Source organism: Protopterus annectens, chromosome 3.part0 (assembly GCF_019279795.1).
Source record: "Protopterus annectens isolate FY-2018-M chromosome 3.part0, PAN1.0, whole genome shotgun sequence".
In the NCBI taxonomy this organism is placed as follows: domain Eukaryota; kingdom Metazoa; phylum Chordata; order Ceratodontiformes; family Protopteridae; genus Protopterus; species Protopterus annectens.
The window spans coordinates 1,096,479,687-1,096,500,314 of NC_056731.1; the positions used below are offsets into that span (position 1 = coordinate 1,096,479,687).

At 41.2% G+C, this 20,628-nt stretch overlaps 1 protein-coding gene across 5 annotated transcripts in view; it reads right to left on the minus strand.

Moving 5' to 3' along the window:
- DROSHA (drosha ribonuclease III) overlaps positions 1-20,628 on the minus strand; it is a 3,547,421-nt gene that overhangs the window by 2,151,534 nt on the left and 1,375,259 nt on the right. For all 5 annotated transcript variants that reach the window (XM_044065333.1, XM_044065331.1, XM_044065329.1 and 2 more), the window contains exon 12: positions 18,327-18,408. In XM_044065333.1, the coding sequence (XP_043921268.1) occupies positions 18,327-18,408 (82 nt within the window). The remainder of the gene's footprint in view (positions 1-18,326; positions 18,409-20,628) is intronic.

Genomic DNA, 20,628 nt, shown 5'->3' on the forward strand with positions numbered 1-20,628 from the left:
TACCAGCTTATGTTTTAATGAAACATAGGCACATTATCCTTCCAGGGCAACAGCCACTTTATTTGTAGATGAAACAATGAAATATAAGGTAGTTTCCTGGCAACACCCTCTTCATTAGTTACAAATCCCTTTAATTTGGATTTATTTAGATGACTGACTTCTGCAGAGATTTTGCTTATTTACTGATATTGGTGGATTGTAATGACAGAAGCTTGAGTGGCCTTTTTACGGTTTAAGTTTTCTGAAATGGGTAGTTTTGTCATTATTGGTTAATACATTTTGTTTCATTGCTTATTAGAAGACTGTACAAAACTACAAATTTAAAATGCATTCAAACAACTGGTGCTGTATTATACAAGGAATATAATTTAATACAATCAGGCAGGTGAATCAAAGAATGCATACATGTATGCATTCCCATATAAATGTGTTTGAAAACAGCCCAGACGAAAGTGTGAAAGGCTAAAAATCATGGGGAAAATTTTAAGCTTTACTCTCGTTACCAAAGCAATGGATGAAGGTAAAACAGTTCATACCACATTACCTTGACCTGGCCAAGCCTTTTGACACAATCCCCTACTCAGGTGTAGTACAAAAGATGAATAATGTAGGAGCAAACACTTGCATCACTAGCTTGCTCACAGGATGCAGGAGATCAAAATAGGGGAAGAGACCAATCATCAATGGAGTCCCCCAGGGTTCGCTGCTGAGACTTTTGGTTTGGCATATACATCGCAAAAGTAAAAGGAAATATCAAAGGGCTTTGGATGGCTAAGTTTGAGATGACTGCAAGCTAGGACCAGTTATTAAATCCCCAAATGACTTGACCATCATGAAGGGTTTGTCTCAAATAATAACTGGTGTCAAAATCATGACAATGCCCTCTGAGAACTGACCCAATTGTTTGGCATTTGGGAACTTGCGTGTACAGTGACCTAACTTTTGACCAGCATGTGCCCAGAGTCATAAGAAAGCCTTTCTATATCGCACAGCTTATAAACAAATTGATTGTGACTAGATCTAGAGATACTGTTGTCCCCCTTTACAAAGCTCTCATTAAGTCAATCATTTTGTATAATGCCCAGTTTGGCATGCATCTGTCCAGCCCCATGCAACAATTGGAAAACCTTCAGAATTACCATAATAAAAGGATACAAGTCCTAAACAATAGGTCTTGCATGGACCACCTCAAAGATTTATTACTATACTGAGTATCCTACAGAGTGCTTAGAGGTGACATATCTGGCATACAAGGCATCTTCCAACCTAATACAGATGGGCCTACTGAACATCAGCAAGTCAAATGGCATCAGAAATACTCAGTCCAGGTATCTAAACTGAATGTTGTGGAGAGATATATATCACAGAGGCTACCACTGTTCCAGAACAGACTATCCATAAAAAAATAAAACAAAGTTCATCCGTCCATATTCAAATGCAACTTGGATCCAAGGATGGGTAATAGAAAATGTAGTCCAGGATTGTCCCTCATGCCAGTAATGGATAGAGGCAGTTCCTAAATGCTACATCCCTTACAAGGGCCCCCTCAAATTATCTATGGGATGATCATAGTTATTCCCACTAGGGCTAATATACAGTTATCAGCCATGGGATAGGTAAGACCAATCAGAAAATGTTAGCCAATTCCCCTTTGGTGCTTGAATTAAGCTTAAAATGTCCTGCAAGTGAACCTATGTTGTGGTAGCAAACAATTAAAAATCAAATGCCCTTTTTAGATCACTAAGTGCCCCTCTCAACCTCCGCTCCCCCAGTCTTCAACAGCTTCCGGCGCCTATGTGGTGCTGCCAATGTACATTATTTATTTTACTGCCAAGCTCTAACTGAGATAACACTCGCGTTCAATGTTTTTGGTCTTCTCGCACCACGTGCTACAATCTGCGTTTAGTAATTGCTTTTGAGCCTTTTTTCTAATTAGAAAAGCACATGGTGCGAGTAGAGCTAGACAATGATAGAAACCTGGTTTCCATCTCTGCACAATAAATTGTCGAACTCTTGCATTACTGGTATTAGGTCCTTGTGTGCACTTGGGCTGTCATCATGCTGCTGGGTTATGGTCTGGTGCTCAAACCTCACAACGGTACAGATTAGTGTAGAATATATTGATGGGCTGAATCATGCTTTTGGATCGTTTTTCATAAAATGTGTATTAATGCCCGATTATTTGTTTGTTTGTTTATTTATTTATTGCATTTGATGACCAGAAAGTCCAATGGGTCTAGAAGAGCCCATTTTCATTGGAGGCCTGGGGAGAAAAACTCCACAAAATTAAAACTGACGTACAAAATATATACTAAAGATTTATATACAATGCCGATAGATAGAAATTAGGATACATGGTTGCAAATAAAAACACAAGTTTAACAATGATAAAATTTCATTAATTAGAAAGCAGTAATGAAAGGGGAGGGGTGGTGCCATTTGATGGATTGCTGCCTATTTTTGAGGTAGTTGGTAAACCATTGTAGGGTGGGGGGGAGATAGTCTAAGGTTAGAGAGTTTGGTAAGCAGTAGTGAGTGAGTAATGATGTCAAATGCCTTTGATTAATGGCAAAGTTGAAATGACTGAAGTTTGCTCAGGTCATATTTCAATGTAGTTTACCTTTCTACTATCTTCTTTAGATGCACCTTTTATATCAGGGGTATGAATTACTACATGTTATATACTTGTTTGTTTTGAAATCCTTTGCTTCTAGTGTCATTATTAGCACAAGAATGAACGGATGAATGACAAAATGAATGTGTGACGTAAATCTGGGCAAGAAATGGAAACCTCGTCAAGACATCCCATTAGCTACTTACACTCGGTTCTTTTAACTAGCATTGCCTCCCTCTGTTCCTCATATTGCTTATCGACACTATCATCAGCTATAAAGTTCTGTTGCATTTCGCATCCTGACTGAATAACATTGAAGACTGAAGTTAGAAAATAATGAAAGGCAACTGAGTTTCAGACTTCATAGTCTTCAGAAATTTTGTGCTAATGTGCAGATCTCAACTATAGGTGTTTGTTTGGTCATTTTGAAGTTTTGGCCTCTGTACACTTTACTGCTTTTGACATAGTTTGAGTGTACAGTGTCTCCCTAACTGTACCTTAGCCTGTTTTGTGACTTATGGTTCTGTAACAGTGGCCCTTAACTTTCATTCTTTGCTACTGCCACTGCCTTCACTGCAGAATACCATTAGATCTGTGCAGCTTTTAACCTACCTAGTGTTTGTTGTCTCATCTTTCCCACCTAGGCAGGGTCTCCATCTACTAATCAGTTATGCAGTTTATAATTTCAGCATTTTGTCCCAGATTTACAATACAGAAGTTATTGCATTCTGTAATCATTTGTCAGTGATAGGCCTAAATATTTTCTCGCAAGGGGGTACTGTAATTTTTAATAAACAATGATATAGTGTTGTGCAGCTGTGTCAATATAAAAATAATTTAATGGCTTATTTCATGTATATTGAGTTTCTAGAACTGGGTTTTTCTCAAATTAGGTTGTAAATGCTAGTCTGTGGCAAACAATTGTAATGCAAGTGTGTTAGATGGGAAAGGGTATGCAACAAATGGTCAAGCTGCCATTTAGCAAAACAGCAGTTATTCATGTTACTTTTCTGTTCCCCCCCCCATTCACCTGTATGCCATGTGGCCTGCTACTACTGATCATGCCCCTTCATTCCACCTGTACTGGGATGAGAGAGCAGATTATGACCCAGTAACTGTCTAGCCAGCATTCAGAGGATTTTCCGGTGCTACCCTAATCTCACTCTCTTGGCAACTGACATGATAGCATGCCACAGCCTGCTACCTCATCCACAAAGAATGTGATGATTCCCACATACTTGTGCAGTACTGGCTACAGTACATGTTCTCTGATGGGCATGGCAAGACACATGCCACCAGCAATACACCAATACAGTGACTATTTTCTGAAGAGTGTTGAACCAAGTTTACATACCTCCTATACTCAAGTATTTCACTTATTACATCTCAGAACCCCAGACGTGTATGTGTAAATATATCTATATGTATGTTTTTATTTATATATATATATATATATATATATATATATATATATATATACACACACATATATGTGTATGTGTGTGTATGTGTATACTTATATATATACATTTTTCACCAAATCAAAATCAGCCGGGCATACTTCACCAAAGCAGCACTTTTGAGTAAGTATGCCTGTTGCAGAGGTCATACTATGGTGCGGATAAGGGAAAATTCCCTTTTCCCACTGTAGTGTGATCACGGAGTGAGAATATTAAACTTGGTAAGCCACAGGCCATTTACCTTCACCTGAACTTCAGAAAAATAGATTCCAAACACTAGATGGCCCAGCACAGATCCCTGCAGTACCTCACTGGTAACTGGTCTGCTGGCGGAGGTGGACTCCCCATCTTTGAAAGTGTGTGTTCTGTCAGTAAGCCAACTGGCTACCCATCTAGTAACTTATGGGATAGTCCCCATCTGGGAGAGTTTCTCTGATACCTCAATGGAGGATGCAGTCACAGTAGCTTCTGAACACTGAAGCCTGCGTGATGTAATGTGTGTGTGATGTAATGTGTTAAGTACAAACACTGCATTCTGGGATACATGGAGGTTTAGAAAATTTGTGAATTCTCATCAATATGCTAGACTCCATGTGGCCAGACTCTGAAATTACATATAAAAATATTTAAAAACCTGTAGAGTGTCCCACGGTGCTGTTAACATATTGGAAACATCTAAACATGATGAAATAAACATGTTTTTTGAGTCTGTGGCTGCGGTTCTCCTTTAACAAAGTACTCTTAAAGAGTACATAGTGTCGGAGAAAGGGAAGTAAAATATTTTTAAGTATTGTGGTGCTTTGTTAGTGACACTGCATCAATCAAATGGCAACCACCTTTGTGAATGCAAGTTGTAAGATTGAAAAAAATAAATAAATAAAACATATATGGGGCACTTTGAAAGAAATGTTTTTTGATGGGTCAGTGCTCTGTTTAACGGAATTGCACACAGACAGCATCATGTCTCTTCCAAATGGAAAGCTCCGGAAGGAAAACAACTAGTGGCTTGAACTGTTGCTTAAGTGAAGAAAGGAAGGTACTGTAAAAAAAAAAAAAAAATAAAAAAAAAGAGAAAAAGAAAAAAATTAAAATCTAATATAACTTAGTGAATTTCTCACTACTAACAATCTGCTGGTAGAGTAAGAAGTGGGTGTGTGGAGGGGGGAAGAGTCAGTAGGAAACCAGCAGCTGTTGCTAGTTTTAACCTAGATGCTGATCTACTACAAAGACAAGCAACAGACTTTGAAAACTAACTGCACAAAAATGTTTAATTGATTGTTTTTTTTCTTTTTTTACTGTTAATGAGTGGGACCTGCAAGGTCAAACTTCTCTACTGTACTGTGCAAGTTCTTTATGTAACAGTATGAAGTTTCTAATGGTCAGATATTAGAAAAAAAGAAATACAATTTCATCTCAGGTAGTTAGGTCCGGGGGGGGGGGGGGTTCCTAACCTACTAAGTTTGGTATGGATCTTCACAACCTTTTGCTGGACAGCAATTATAGTGGTCCTCTCAAATGTGTGAAAAAGTGAGCATCTGCCACCCCTCACACGCCAAAATCGAAACTAAACCATGATGATAAACTATTTACATCGCTGACAACAAAAAGATTGTGAAGATCCATACCAAAATTAGTAGATCAAGATCAGACTGGTTTTGTAGGGAAGTAGGTGGCACACTTACAAGAAAAGGAAAATGGAGAAGTGCAGAAGGGAGAAAGGTTGTACTGTTGCCCATGTTGCAATTCTTTTTTTTTTTTTCCCTTTAGATGCCAGCATTCAAACCATTATGGATTTTCCTTGCTTGTGGCTACTGTAACAGCAGACAGAACATGAGAATAGGTTAACCCAGCTATAAAAGAGACGTGTATTCCAATACCTGAATCAGCCTAGGGTTCAGATAGTGGTCTTGCAGAAGACACAACTAGATGCGGAAGAATGAGAGGTAAAAGATAGACAGCTGTGACACTTGTGCAGTAAGAGAAAGGCATCAGCCATTTTTGTAAACAGGAATTACCCATTTAAAATTACAGAATCTATAATAGATCAGTACGAGAGATACACGAGGATAATGGGGTGGTATGAATCAAGAAAGTATACAGTAGCTGAAATGTATCGCAATCCAGGGTTCACTCAACTAGAGTTTAGGAAAGTTATGTTCTGGACAAGAGAGTTCCATGAGAGTAGATTTGTATATATGGGTGTCTAGAACATATTCAGAAACATAAAATAAGTCCAGAAAGGTCCTAGGGTACAAAACAGGGTAGGAAGATATGTTAGGACATACATGAATGTGCTAGGGTTGCAGATGTTATGCAAAACCTAAGGTAGAGGAAAGCTTCACTCACAAGTCAGCCAAGTTCAAATCATTGGCTAGGCTGATTATACTTGGCAGTACAATCTGCCTAAGAGTTAGAGGGAGTGGAAGCACATCCAAAACTGTTGTCAAACCATACACTGGTGTAGGTTCAATTGAAGGGGTATAACAGAGAAATAGATGGACAGTTAGTGGAGGTTCCCTCGATATTATTTGTAGAAGGAAACCTTCAGGCGATGGTATATAGAGGTAATTATCAGGAAAAGTAAATAAAATAACACAAGAAGGGGAGGGACTGACAAGGACATGGGATGTCTTTCGTGGATGCAATGGCAAAGGGTTACACATCAAGGAGCTCTGAAGGAAAAGCAAGAAGGCATTCAAGGTCAATATGACGAGATTAAGGATGCTTGCAGGTGAGTGTGTGGAACAAAATACAGGGAAGGCATGGGAATTCCAATAAATAAAAACAGAAATGCAAGAACACATGAATCAAAAATGGAAATTAGAGGGAGGTGTTGAGTGACTTTTTCAGGACTCATAGTGGTATCAAAGGAGACTAGCCACATGGTTAAGGCAGTAAAAAACAATGCACAATCTCAGATTCTAAGTGAAAAGTGTATAGGGTTTATGAAAATGACCCTGATAAGACAGTTTAAGAATTCAGAGCCTTTTATAAAGAACTACATAAAACTGAAGGGGAAGGGAAGATGAAAAAGACTGAGCAGTACTAAGTGGAAATAAATCTGCCACATCTAATGGAGGGATAGGCCTCAAATCTGGTGGCATCAAGAGAATTAAAGAAACTACAGAAATCAATTGAAGTGTTAGCTGCGGGGAAGATGCTGATGGAGGATGGAATCACAGTGGTTAAGTTTTGTACTGAGCTGATGAAGATGGGAAGTAGACAGGCATCCTGAAGGACAGCAATTACAGTGATACTCACAAATGTGGGAAAACGTGAACATCTGCCATCCCTAACACTCCAAAATCAGAACTAAACCATGATAATAAAGCATTTATGTCAATAAAGCATTTATGTCAATGATAACAAAAAGGTTCTGAATATCCATACCAAAATTAGTGGATTATCACCAGACTGGGTTTGTAGGGAAGTGGGTGGCAGACTTTCAATAATATCCACAGTGTAGAATTCATCTCTTGGAGAAAGTAGCAAAGAAAGGTAAATCCCTAAAACTGAGTCTGGACTTGGAGAAGGTGTCTGACACAGTAGGGTGGTATCATTGGGAAGAGGTCTTAACAGCAGATTTACTAGTGTGTGTATTGGGCTTAAATATGACCATATATAGGGAGGCAGAGACAAGGGTATAAACCCAGTTTGGGATGTGGAAAACATTTCAGTGGCCCAAAGCAGGGGTACTAGAAGTCTCGTATACATTGCTCCTGGAGACCAATTTAAGAACTGACAGGCTTTACTACAGTTGGACAACAGCTCAAGATAGCCCTTTAAGCTGAAGATACACTTATTTTCTTGTCCAATATGAACAGGGAAGTATACAAGTTATTTAGCCTTTTATAAAGATTTGGGGTAACAGCGGGGTGTAAGTTAAATATAGAAAAAATGAAGGCAATTATGATAAACTAGGTCTCTGTCTGGGACAAGCAAATTAAATATGCAAATTTATGGAAGCAAATGAGTTTTAAACAATGAAGGTTTTGTTTAGAAATGCAAACAAGGAATCTGCAAAGTGCACATGAAGAATCTGCATGTTCTAAGGAAGATTAAAGAGCTGTGTAGGTGGAAGATGTTAAACTTAGAAGTGAAGCAACAGTTGCAAGCTTCACATTACTCTATCATCCAGCATTGTCTATATACCTTTCAGGCATTTCCTGGTTACAACCCCAGAAGGTATCTGAGGATAATTAAAAATAGGATGATGGGTCTAACCTGGCACCCCAAGGAAAGCTACTGGGCATGTGAAAGCTTAATTCTTCTAGTGGAACATGTGGAGCTGGGACTGCCTAATCTTAGGTTCATAGGTAGGTACTAGGTTATCGGCCCAAGGGCCTATGTAAGCCTAGCCAACAACTTCCTTGGCTTTCGCCACCCAAGAAAGTTATTTTCCTGTGCCCCTGTCAAGCACAGTCACAGAAGTGATCCCCGGGGTGAATTTCCTATTTCCCATCCACTCATCAAGATTTCTCTTGAAGAGTGCTAGTGAGGAACTCTGCTTAACATAGATAGGTAGCTTGTCCCAGGGTATGGGAAGTCTCTGCGACAGGAATCTATTCCTCCAGCATGTTCTGTTTATTGTGACAAGGTTTAGGTCCCTAGAGCGTGCATCTCGGAGGGATTGGGATTTCTTTAGGTGTAACATGTCCAACAGCTCTGGGTTTGACATAGCTTTGTATGTTAGACAGAGATCACCTTGGAGTAAAAGCTGGAGATTTTTGAGACAGTCAGTGTAGGGCACCTGTTTGAGGCCCATAATCCTCTTTGTGAGGTACTTCTGTGGCCTTTCCAGCTATAGCAGATGTCTTGTGAGGTACATTCCAAAAGGGGGCGTTGTACTCAATAATGGGTCTAATGAGAGCTGAGTACAGAGGAACAATGAATTATTTTTTCCTGATGAGAACCCTTTCGTGATAAGGAGTGCCACATAGAAGGATTTCCTGATTACTGTGGTGATGTGATTATCAAAGGAGAGACTACCGTCCACCTGAGTACCAAGGACTCATATCACACCTTTGACGTTAAGTGGACTGCCGCCTATGTGGTAGCTCATGGGTACATAGTTTTTACCAAAGGGGATGACAATGCACTTTTTGGCATTGAGCTTGAGGCCATGACTCTGACACCAGGCTTCTGTCTCAGTGAGGCCCTTCTGTAGGATGTCCACATCATTTGGGGACTCGACTATGGCATCTAATTTGCAGTCATCTGCGCACTTCGTCAGCCAGAGGCCCTCTGTGTTAGCCCTTATTTGAGAAGTAGATAAACAGGAGAGGACCCAGGACTGAACCCTGTGGTACTCAACTTGTCACTGGTTTGAAGTCAGAGTTGGAGTCTGCAACTTTTACAGTGTGGGTTCTGTCAATGAGCCAGTTGGCTAACCATCTTGTGACATATGGATTTATTCCCAGTTTAGAGAGTTTATCTGTAAGTCCAGAATGGGGGATGGTGTCAAAAGCCTTGGCGAGGTCAAGATAGGCTGTGTGAACTGCCTTACCCTCGTCTACGGCTTTAGTGACTGTTTCAAAGAAGTCCATCAGGCTCAGGAGGCATGATCTGCCTTTCAGAAACCCGAACTGGGTGGGGTCCAGAGTTTGGAGGTTACCAGTGTCTTTGTTTATAAGTTCCATGATGATATGTTCCATGGCCTTGCAGACAGCACAGCTGTGTACACTTACCATAAATGTAGATGTTCGAGTGCATTCACTGTTGCAGTCATTACATTTGGGTAATCTGCTTGCAGGTTGCCCTCAATTGGCCTGATTAACAAAGTCTTGGGTCCTGCGTCAGTTGCTGTCCCTTCTTCCATGACGTCAGGGATATAAAACATGCAGCCGATGCCATCACATCAGTTTTTCTTACCCCAGATGTCAGGTGCCCCCCCTAATGGGGAGCAATTAAACATAAAACACAAAGGTATACCTCCAACAAAAAAGCAAATACACCAAAAAGGGTTTTAAGCATAGTAAAGGAAAGTAGAGGTATAGCCAAAAGAGGTTGGGGGAAGGAGGGAGGGTAACCAGGACTGCAACAGTGAATACACTCGAACATCTATATTTATGGTAAGTGTACACAATTGTACTATGTTCTTCATGTTTCACTGTTGCAGTCATTACATTTGGGTAAATTCCCAAAGCTATGGTTGAGAGGAAGAGTTTAGATAGCATTAGGAGCAGCTATAAGGCCCTGCAAGACTGCAGTGGCAAAGCCAGCTCTGGATTTAGAGAAAATTGGCAAATGGTAATGCTTGGTGAAAGTATGTACAGAACTCCATGTAGCAGCTTCTAGGATGTCCCTGGTAGGAACGCCTCTGAGAAAGGCTGTTGAAGTAGATGCAGCCCTGGTGGAGTGAGGTCTGATTGATCCCCTGGGGAATAGGTTTTCCATGGTGCTTATAGCAGAAATGAATGCAATGGCTTATCCATTTAGAAATGGTTTGTTTTGAAATAGCCTTCCCCTCTGCCCCTGCAGCAAATGCTACCAGCAGTTGTTCAGATTTTCTTTGAGGTTTAGTCCTGTCCAAGTAGAATCTAAGTTGTTTGTGCACATCCAAGGAATGCAGAATCCGTTCCTCTTTGTTCTGTGGACTGGGAAAGAAGGTTGGCAAATTAATGGACTGATTTAGAGCCACACTGGATACCACCTTGGGCATTAAGGATGGTTTGGTCCTGAGTGATACCCTGTCCGCATGAAAGATGATGAAAGGCTCCAATGCCATAAAGGCCTGTAATTCAGATACCCTTCTAGGTGCAGTGAGTGCTAAAAGGAAAGCTGTTTTCCAAGAAAGAAAATTTAAGTCTGCAGTAGCAGCTGGCTCAAAAGGAGGGAGAGTGAGTTTCTCCAATAAAAAGTTAAGGTCCCAGGCTGGGGTTGGAGCTCTCCTGGTTGGTCTCAAATTTTTGGCCCCTCTGAGGTACTGCTTGAGCACTGGATGAGAGAAGAGGGGAGATTCTGTGTTATAATGAGCTGAAATGGCTGAGGCGTGGATTTTAATTGACGAAAAAGACAGGCCCTTGTGAAGCATCTCAGTTAAGTATTCTAAAATCTGAGGTAAATTGGGCGCTGCTGTGCTCATCCCCTGAGATTGGCTCCAGGCACAGAATCCTTTCCATTATTCAGCATAAGATTTTCTAGTACCAGGCCTCCTTGCCTCTAAGATGACATCCATCACAGGTTTGCTGAGGGATGATGAGGGAGAATTTAAGTAATTAGCCAGGCTGCAATGTTCATTGTTGGAAGCTGAGGGTGCAGAATCTGGTTCTCCTGCTGAGACAGCAGGGAAGGAATCTGAGAAAGGTGCCATGGAGATAACCGTGACACTGCGCAGGAGGGAGTACTAGTGTTGGCACGGTCAGTCTGGAGCAATAAAATCATCCTTGGTTTGTCCTGTTTGACTTTTAGTAGTACTTTGGAGAGCAGAGGCAGTGGGGGGAAGGCACAGACTGATAGGTTTTTCCAGATGAAGGACAGAGCATCCAATTTCCAGGCTTGTTTGTGGGGAGTCCTTGTGCAACATTTGTCCAATTGGTAGTTCTGGGGAGAGGCAGACAGGTCTATATCTGGACTCCCCCATTCGCTTGTGAACATGTTGAAAATCCTTGGTTCCAGTTTCCACTCGTGTGGGTCCATTAGGTTTCTGTTTAGTCCGTCTGCCAGTGTATTTAACTTTCCTGGCAGGAATTGAGCTTGTAGGTGCACTTGGTAGTTCAAGGCTGTTTTCCACAATGCCATGGCTAGTCTGCAAAGGGGGTAAGAATGTGTACCCCCCTGCTTGTTTATGTACCACATATCCGTGGTGTAGTCCGTCTTTACCATTAGTTGTCCTGGAAGAATGTAGTCCTTGAAGGCTGTCAGAGCATTCTGTACAGCTAACATTTCTTTCTGATTGATATGCAGGTGTATTTGACTTGGGTTCCATTTGCCTTGAATGCACTTCCCTGCCAGGTGAGCCCCCCATGCATAGTCTGATACATCTGTTGTCAGGGTTTGGGTGGCAGGAGGTGGTGTGAAAGGTAGTCCCTTGCTTTGGTGGCAGACCTCTGTCCACCAAAGGAACTCTAGGCGTGGGCAAGGTATGATAGGAATCATTGTTTCTAGGCTGTGAGAATGTTGACTCCATAGGCTTTTTAGATACCACTGTAGTTTCCTCATATGCAATCTTGCATATGGAGTTAGAAGAATGCAGAAGGCCATGAACCCCAAGGCGTGCAGTATTTGTCTTGCAGATAGCAGGGTTTTTGTGGCCACTTGTTTGAAGTAGGTTGTCAAATTAGTTTGCTTTTCTGGCGTGAGGTAAGCCATCTGGGAAGTTGTATCCAAGCTTGCTCCCAGGAATATAATTTGTTGACACGGTACCAGTTGTGATTTTTCGTTTTTGGTGTTCCCCAGACAAGTTAGAACCCTTATTACAAACGCCAGATGATTCAAAAGTATGTCTTGGCTGTCTACCTGAATTAGACAATCGTCCAGGTATGGGTATATTTGAATACTTCTTTGCCTGCAAAATGCAATCACTGGAGCTAGGCATTTACCCTGGGCGCAGTAGATAAGCCAAAGGGCAGTGCAGAGAACTGATTGTGCATGTAGCCTGCTTTGAAGCGTAGGTATTTTCTGCAAGATTCCTGATTGGGATGTGCAGGTATGCTTCTTTTAGATCTAGTGTTGCCAACCAGACATCTTTGCCTAGCATAGGAAGTAATTGGTGAAGAGTCAGCATCTAGAATTTTGGAATCTCCAGAAAGGTGTTTAGAGTAGACAGGTCCAGGATAGGACGCCATGAATTGTCTTTTCTGAGTACCAGGAAAAGTCTAGAGTAGAAACCTTGTCCCTTTTCCTCTTCTGGTACCAGCTGAATAGCCCCCATGCTTAAGAGAGAAAGTACTTGTTGTTGGGCCTCTGCCCACTGATTTGGGGGTAGGTCCAGCCATCTGCTTGGTGTTGGCAACGTGTGGAAGTGAAATCTGTATCCCTGGGACACTACATTTAAAACCCATTTGTCCTGGGTAGTGAGTTCCTAATTCTTTGCATGAAGAGCAATCTTTCCCCCCAAAGGGGCAGTCAGTTGATAAGTGCTTTGAAAATTTAAAAGCAAGTCATTGAGACAGTTTATCATGGGGGGAGTCTTATTTTTCCCAGATTTGGAAGTGGAGGCCCCCCACTGCTTAGCTCTGTGTGTCCCCTGGGACTGAAATCTGGGGTTTTTGCTGTGTCTGGGTTTGGCTTGAGAAGACCTGGAAGGGGCTGGAAAGGACCATTTCTTAGAAGGCCAGTGTCTACTAAATCTAGGAGGCTGAACTTATAAAAAATCTTTAACAGTTTGCATAGAGTTAGCATTATCTTCCATCTTTTTAAGAACTTCTTCAGCCTTGTTGCCAAACAGGCGGTCCTGATTTAAAGGAGCATCCAACAATTTAGCTTTTAACATGATCAGGCAAAGATTATTCCTTAAGCCAAGCATGCCTTCTAAGCACAGACCCAGTAACAGCAGCCTGCTAGAGGCCTCTAAAGAATCAAAACCACACTGCAAAGTATGTTTTCCAACTTGTTCAGCAGAATACATTAAATCCTGTAAGTCTTTATTTTCCACACAGTCAGGAATCAACAGCATTTTCTGTTTAAGCAGTCCAATAACATGTTGCTGATATTTTAACATATGAAATTGGCAGTTTAAGGCTGTAATTGCCAAGGTTGCTGAAGTATAAACCTTTTTACCCCATCTATCCAGCGCCCTGGAGTCTCTATCAGAAGGGGTAGGATTTTTAGTAGTAGAAGCCTTAATGCCCTTGGGCCCCTGTGAAATAGTCTCTGGATCTGCAATAGGATTTTTGAAAAGGAATTTATGGGACTCCGGGACCCTGTAATATCTGTCAGGTTTACTGGGAGCAGGAGGCAGGGAATCAGGGGCCAAACTGGATTCCAAGAAAGCATCATCAACAATGTCTAGTACAGGAGGAATAGCCAAAGGCCTATGCTGAGGTAGGAGAAGGAAATCCCTAAGCCTCTTTTTTGAATCAGAAAAGTCCTGGCTTTCCCAGTGAAAATGTTCCCTCAGAGTATGTAAGGTTTTCCAAAAGAAAAATCCTCAGGAGGGGAAGCAGAGGGAATAGAGTCCTCTGCATAAGAATCCTCATAAGTAGGTAAGGACAAATCCAGGTCATCAGAAGAGTCAGAAAAAACAGAACCCTGATCAAAAGATTCATAATCAAGCTCAGCCTTAGGCCTCTTAGAGGGGGGTGACTACCCCCTGATTAGAGTTATTAGATCTTCAGCCATTTTTATCAGTTTTTGTTTAGACATAGAGGCCTGAGCATGTGGCCTGGGTGTCAGTTTTTTAGACATGGATCGAGATTTAGGCCTTATTAATAAAGGAGGCGTTGATTTAATATGCAAGTCCGTAGGCCTGAATACACCCTCAGAAGCCGGTGCCTGCACAGCGGCTCCGGACCCATCCAAGGTAAAGACATCCACGGGTTCCATAGTTGAAGTATCTCCCGGCATACCAGACTCCGAATGGGTTTCAGTAGAGGTCTGCGAATCAGACATAGCGGGTATCAGGGACTGCAAAAGCGCCTCACTGAGTACCAGCGAACTGGCGAATGGCTTAGGAGAAGCATCATCAGCAGTTTTGGACCTCGGCGGCCTGTCTCTTGTCTTTATCGTTGCGTTTTTTTCGGAATTCCGGTAGTCGGATGGCTAACCGATGACATTTCTAGACAATTAAACCGAGAACCGAAATATTTAGAGGCAAAAATAATACCGACGACGGATAGTGCGCTGATTAAATAAAGCACAAAACTGACAACAAGGTACATCGTGGTCAGGGCCTAGGCAAGGAATACAGTACAAATGAAAATCTTTATGAGGTATTTGCTTTCCACAAGTAATGCAATTATTAACCTTTAATGACATCGGGAAGGAGCAAGAAAAAGCTTCCCCAATGGAGTACTTAGCTTTTAGTTGAAGACTTCGGTTCTGAAACTCAAAAACGAAAATTTCAGGAGTCGGCCGACTGGCACTTGCGAACTGCTTCTGTTTCAGGCACCGCACGGCAAGAAAGACTGATGTAATGGCGTCGGCTGCATGTTTTACACCACTGACGGCCTGAAGTCATGGAAGAAGGGACAGCAACCGACACAGGACCAAAGACTTTGTTAATCAGGCCGACAGAGGGCAACCTGCAAGCAGATTACCTAAATGTAATGATTGCAACAGTGAACCACGAAGAACATCAGGCTTGTCAGGCTAAAAAGGTTCCGTGCTGGCTCCCCCATTGTGGAGTGGTATAACTGTTGCTGTGCGCCATTCAGTGGGTACAAAGCCTGACGTGAGGCTGTGACTGAACATGGTGCTTAGGTGGGGGGGCCAGTTCATTGAAGTTCATGTAGAAAGCAGCCTGAGATGTTGTCCAGTCAAATGGAAGCTATGTTCTTGGGTTTGGAGAGTGCAGTTTTTACCTGCGCAGTTGAGTGCAGGGGCTCTGCAGTCTTCCGGTACAGATATGGGCCCTTTAGGGGGTGGGGTAAAGTTATCAGTGAACCTATCAGCCAGGATGTTGGCGATATCAGTTGGTTCTGTAATTTTCATGCCATTGTGTTGTAACTCAGAGCAGATCTGGGTGTTGACATTGAGATTCTTGACATAGCTATAGAATGCTTTGTGGTTGTCCTTAGAATCAGTGGCAATCTTGCGTTCATAGCTAGTTTTGGAGGATTTTATGAGGGAGCGCAGCTTCTTGCTGAGGTGGGCTAGGGAGCTCCAACACTCATGGAATCTTACTCTCTTCTGCAACAGTTTCTTCCTTCTGTTGTAGAGTTTGTTTATAGCAGGGACCACCAGATTGGTTTCCTTTTTTTGGAGGATAGCATCTTGGTTCTGTTAGGGATAGCACGATCCATGGACTCGTGTAAGTGCTTATAGAGTACATCTGTGTAGGATTCGGCAGTCATAATTGTATTGTCCATCTGCATGGATGTCGTGAAGTTTGCCACTTCTGTCTTAAGGAGCATGAAGTTGGCTTTGTGAGAATTTTTTTACAGTGATTTCCTTAATGGGGATGGGGGCAGGATGTGTACATCTAAGGTGATTAGCTTATGGTCGGATCTGACCAGTGAAGAGTTAACTTCAGGTGTGGAACACCGGTCACTCATGTTGGTAATGACTAGGTCTAGGACATTGCTGCCCCTGGTGGGGATGTGGATAAGTTGATCCAGGGCATTGGAGTTTATGAATTCTAGAAAGCATTGAGTGAAACAGTTGGTACATGAGTAGTTTTCTCAGTTAATGATGGGGTAGCTGAAATACCCATTATTAGGGTGTTTGGTTGAACCCTAATATTTTCCAGTATATCAAGAAAACAGGAGTGCAAATCCTGGGGCATGGTGAGGGATCTGTAGCAAGCTACAATTTGGATTGCAGTTTTGCCCAGTGTTAGTTGCACTTGGATAATTTCGGATGCATTATGCTGGGCAACTAGCCTGGAGGTGTGGATATCCTTAATGAATACGGACACACCTCCGCCTTTTTTGAAGAAATAAACTTGATGATGCAAGTAAAAAGGGAAGGATGCTGAGTGAGATGGAAGGATGTAATAATGATGTCCGTGAGAAATCAGGAAGTTCAAAAAGGCGAAGGTATATGGGCATTAGCGATGGGACATATGCCCAGCCCCCTTATTTAAGCCACTCACTATCAATGCTGATCATGATGTGAATGGATAAGATAAATAACTGGAATAACTATTTACTATCCACAGACAACTCGAGGAAGGGTTTGGGGGGGTTAGGAAGGGGAGAAAAAGGAGTAAGGATCAAGAAGATGAAGGCAGAAGTAGATGGATATCAGATGATGGGACCAAAGTAGGAAGGGAAAAGGCTGGTTAGAGTGGAGGCAGGTGAAGCAGAGATTTAGCTTACCAGAAGTTTAGATAATGGGATAGGACAGCCTGTTCTTAACAGCTGAGAAAATAAATACATATCCAACAAAAAGTAAAGACAAGCCCATAAATGCTGATTTAATTTTGCAAACATAAGGAGTACACAGTCTATGAAGCGTTTATTGAGTAAGACCTGGGGGGTATATAGGAGAACCTGAAAGGTCTTTTCCTGCTTACATAAACAACATTCAGATTAAACTCCTGACACGGAGGGAGGCTGTCATCTGGGCCAGGCAGCATACATACAAGTGATGCTCATTTCTGTTGATCATCTTCTTTCCAAGGCATCAGTTGGGAGGATGGCCTAATGGTTAAGGTGTTTGCCTTAAAACACAAGGTGCAGGGTTTGAGTCTCACAAGGGATAATTGGCTAGGCTTACAATTCGCAAGGGCAGTGAGCCTAGTATAAACCTGTAAACCTATTGAAAAACCAGACTCTTTTGCTGTTTCATCATTAACAAAATTAAACAAAAATACTGTAGGAGAAAGTAAAAAAAAAAAAAAAAAAGCACAAGCTGTTTAATTCCTGACAGAAGCAGCAGCTGACTCTTCCTGACAGTAAAAATTAAGTAAACATAAAATGAAACAGCTTCCCATTTATGGCAGTAGGTCATGAGACTACAAATGTAGTAACCTGCTAAGTTAGTCTTGAAAAGAAGAAATGTTTCAGCACACTGGCACAGGAATGCAAAATAATACAATGGTCTATGTGTCTTGCTCTGAGACATCTTTCTTCCTTCTGTTGATTTAAGGAAATGGGGCAAGGGAAAGACTTAGAAATAAATAACTGCCACTTGCTGTATGAGTGCTCAACATATTCCTTGCTGGCTGAAACCATTTACATTTACTTCAATAATTTATCTTTCAGTACAAGCAATGTAATCAAAACATGTCTACTAATGCGAAAGAGAAAATGCACAGACAAAATGAGATGTACAGCTAATAATATAGGCCTGGATTTTTCAGCTAGTCGCAGTAGATTATCATCACATTAAGAAACTAAGTGGTCAAAATATAAAGAAAAAAATAAACTCAATAAACTCAATGAACACTGGACTCAAAAGTCCATTTTACAGCACCAAATAAGAGAATGCGTGTGTGTGACAAAACTTTACTGGTATTTTCAGTAACTCTGAAATTACTGACCATGTATGCTAATCACCTGCCTCTCCAGTAGAAAAGTTACTCAGCATGTTCAAGTATACTAAATGCAAATACAAAAAAGTGTAATTTTGAATAACACACACTTTCAATTTTTAGTTTTATTTATGCAAAAGTTTAGAAAGAGTAAGAAAAAAATGATGATTATTACCCATCAGATTCCAATCATAGAGTTCCAAGATATCTTTGAACAGGAAAGAGGAAAACATTTCAAGGCCTTTCACAGTAAAATTCTGAAAAACAAATCAAAGTAAATACATTACTTTACAGATTATACTAAACCTTATCACATTAAATGAACACACGGAAAAGCTAGTCATAACTGGAAGAGTCATCTAATCTATGAAGTATAACATCTAGCAAACTTTCAGGAAAGAATGTGTTAGTGGCATATGTAGGGCAAAAGAAAAACTACATTTGAAAGTGAATCACACAATGAAAGCAGTTTCTCAGTGTGTAAAGGGAGTGAGCTGCATTGGAAGGTGTTAAAGAAGCTCTTGCTAAATTAAAAAAATCAACAGTTATTTGCAGGACTCCTTTGAAGTAAATGTACCACAGAACAAACAAAATAGCAGACCTCTATCTTTTATTGCAACAAACAACACGGTCTGACACATTTCATGCAGTTAATCATAATACTACCATATAAATAAACAAAAATAAAAATCTTACTACAAAACAGTGGCAAAAACAGGAGCCAGGGCTGCACTAATATTAGACAACACAAAACTGAACAAACCCAAATGTGCAGAATATAAGTAACTGTAAATGAGTTCAGACAAAATTATAGTTATGCAACATTTAATGCATATAACTCACAGCAATGAAAGACTTAATGCACAGCAAAACATAAGTGTTTATACACTCCACTGACCACAAGTGCTCCAATAATGCATTCCAGTACTGAGGTCAACAATACCACTGAAGAAAGGGCATACACTTTTTTGATAAATCCTCTTGTACGAGAAAGCCATACACATATTAAGAGATCTCTTGGTTCTATTCCAGACGAATGAAGCAGCTCACACAAAGCAAATCTTCAGCAGTCCCAACATACTGCTGGCTGAAACATAGATCAGCACTGTAAAGGCCAATTTACTACTATTTTTTTTGAAGGGGGACTAGTCCTCTCAACATACTTTTATACCTTCCCTTGGAAAAAATGAATATTTAGTCTTGAACTAAAACAGAATCTTTGCCTCTCCCTGTTGTGACACAATGACAGACTAAGAATATAAACATAGGGGTGGAGCTGGGGAGTGCTAAACATATCTGCATCATGGCATGCTTTTGTAGCCTCCGCAAATAGGTTGCCATCCTCTGAATACGAGATACAGTCAGAGATGATTTAAGCCTTGGGAGTAGAAATGGCTTCCTCAGCAATGTTCTGTCACTGACTTAGCACAGCAAAAGTCTACCAGCACTGTGACAGTGCTTCTAATACACAACCAGCCCCAGCTTCCATGTTATCAATCTCGTCAGTGGTGCAACAGGTAGCACATTCGCTTTAGGTGCAGAAGACTGTGGGGTTCATTCCCATACCATGTAAATTAATTGCTGACAATACAGTCAGTATAAGGGGGAGTGTGCTGCACTCCTGAGTGTGTTTTCCAATGGATGAGATGTTAAACTGAGGCCCCATTTGCCTGAGTTAGTGGTAGTGCAGGTGAATATAAAATATCCCATGGCATCTCTTGCAAAAAGTAGAAGTTCTCCAATGCCATAGCCAAATTTTCCCTAGTGGTATAAATGTCACCTCAGGTCTCCCTCAAAAACAGGCTACTAGATTAGTGGGACTAAAACATCAACAAAGGGTAAATAAATAAATGAAATCAATTTCACTGTGTGTCCAATCAATGGAGCCAACATTCGACAGGCAGAGCCTGACAAAGCATCATCTAGTCATACGGTTAATGAATTATATGCAGTTTTGTCAATGACATTAACTACAAATATACTTATTCCTTAGACAAAGGGGCTGCTAGGTCTCTTGACTAAGGACATATGCGATGCACATGGAAGGTGTAAGCCTGTTTTTTTTCTGCTGGGAAAGTTAAACTGGAAAGTTTGTACAGCAGGCTATAAAGCAATAAACTCAAGAAAGTACAGTTTTGTACCTACCATAAATGTAGATGTTCGAGTGTAAACACTGCTGCAGTCATTACACTTGGGTTATCCTGCCGTCAGGCAGTTCCCCCAGTCGGCCTGAGTTCCAAAGTCTTGCTCCGGCATCGGTTGCTGTCGCCTCCTCCTTGACGTCAGTGCGACAGGGGTATATAAGATGCAGCAGACACCTGTTTCTTCAGTTTTTCTTGCCCCAGATGTCAAGTGCCCCCAAATAGGTAGGCAATTCAAATTGCTAATAAAACATACATAAGAAAAGCAAACAACTTTCAATTATCAGCAAATACTCCCCATAGGTAGTAAAGGGTAGAAGGCATAGGTACATACCA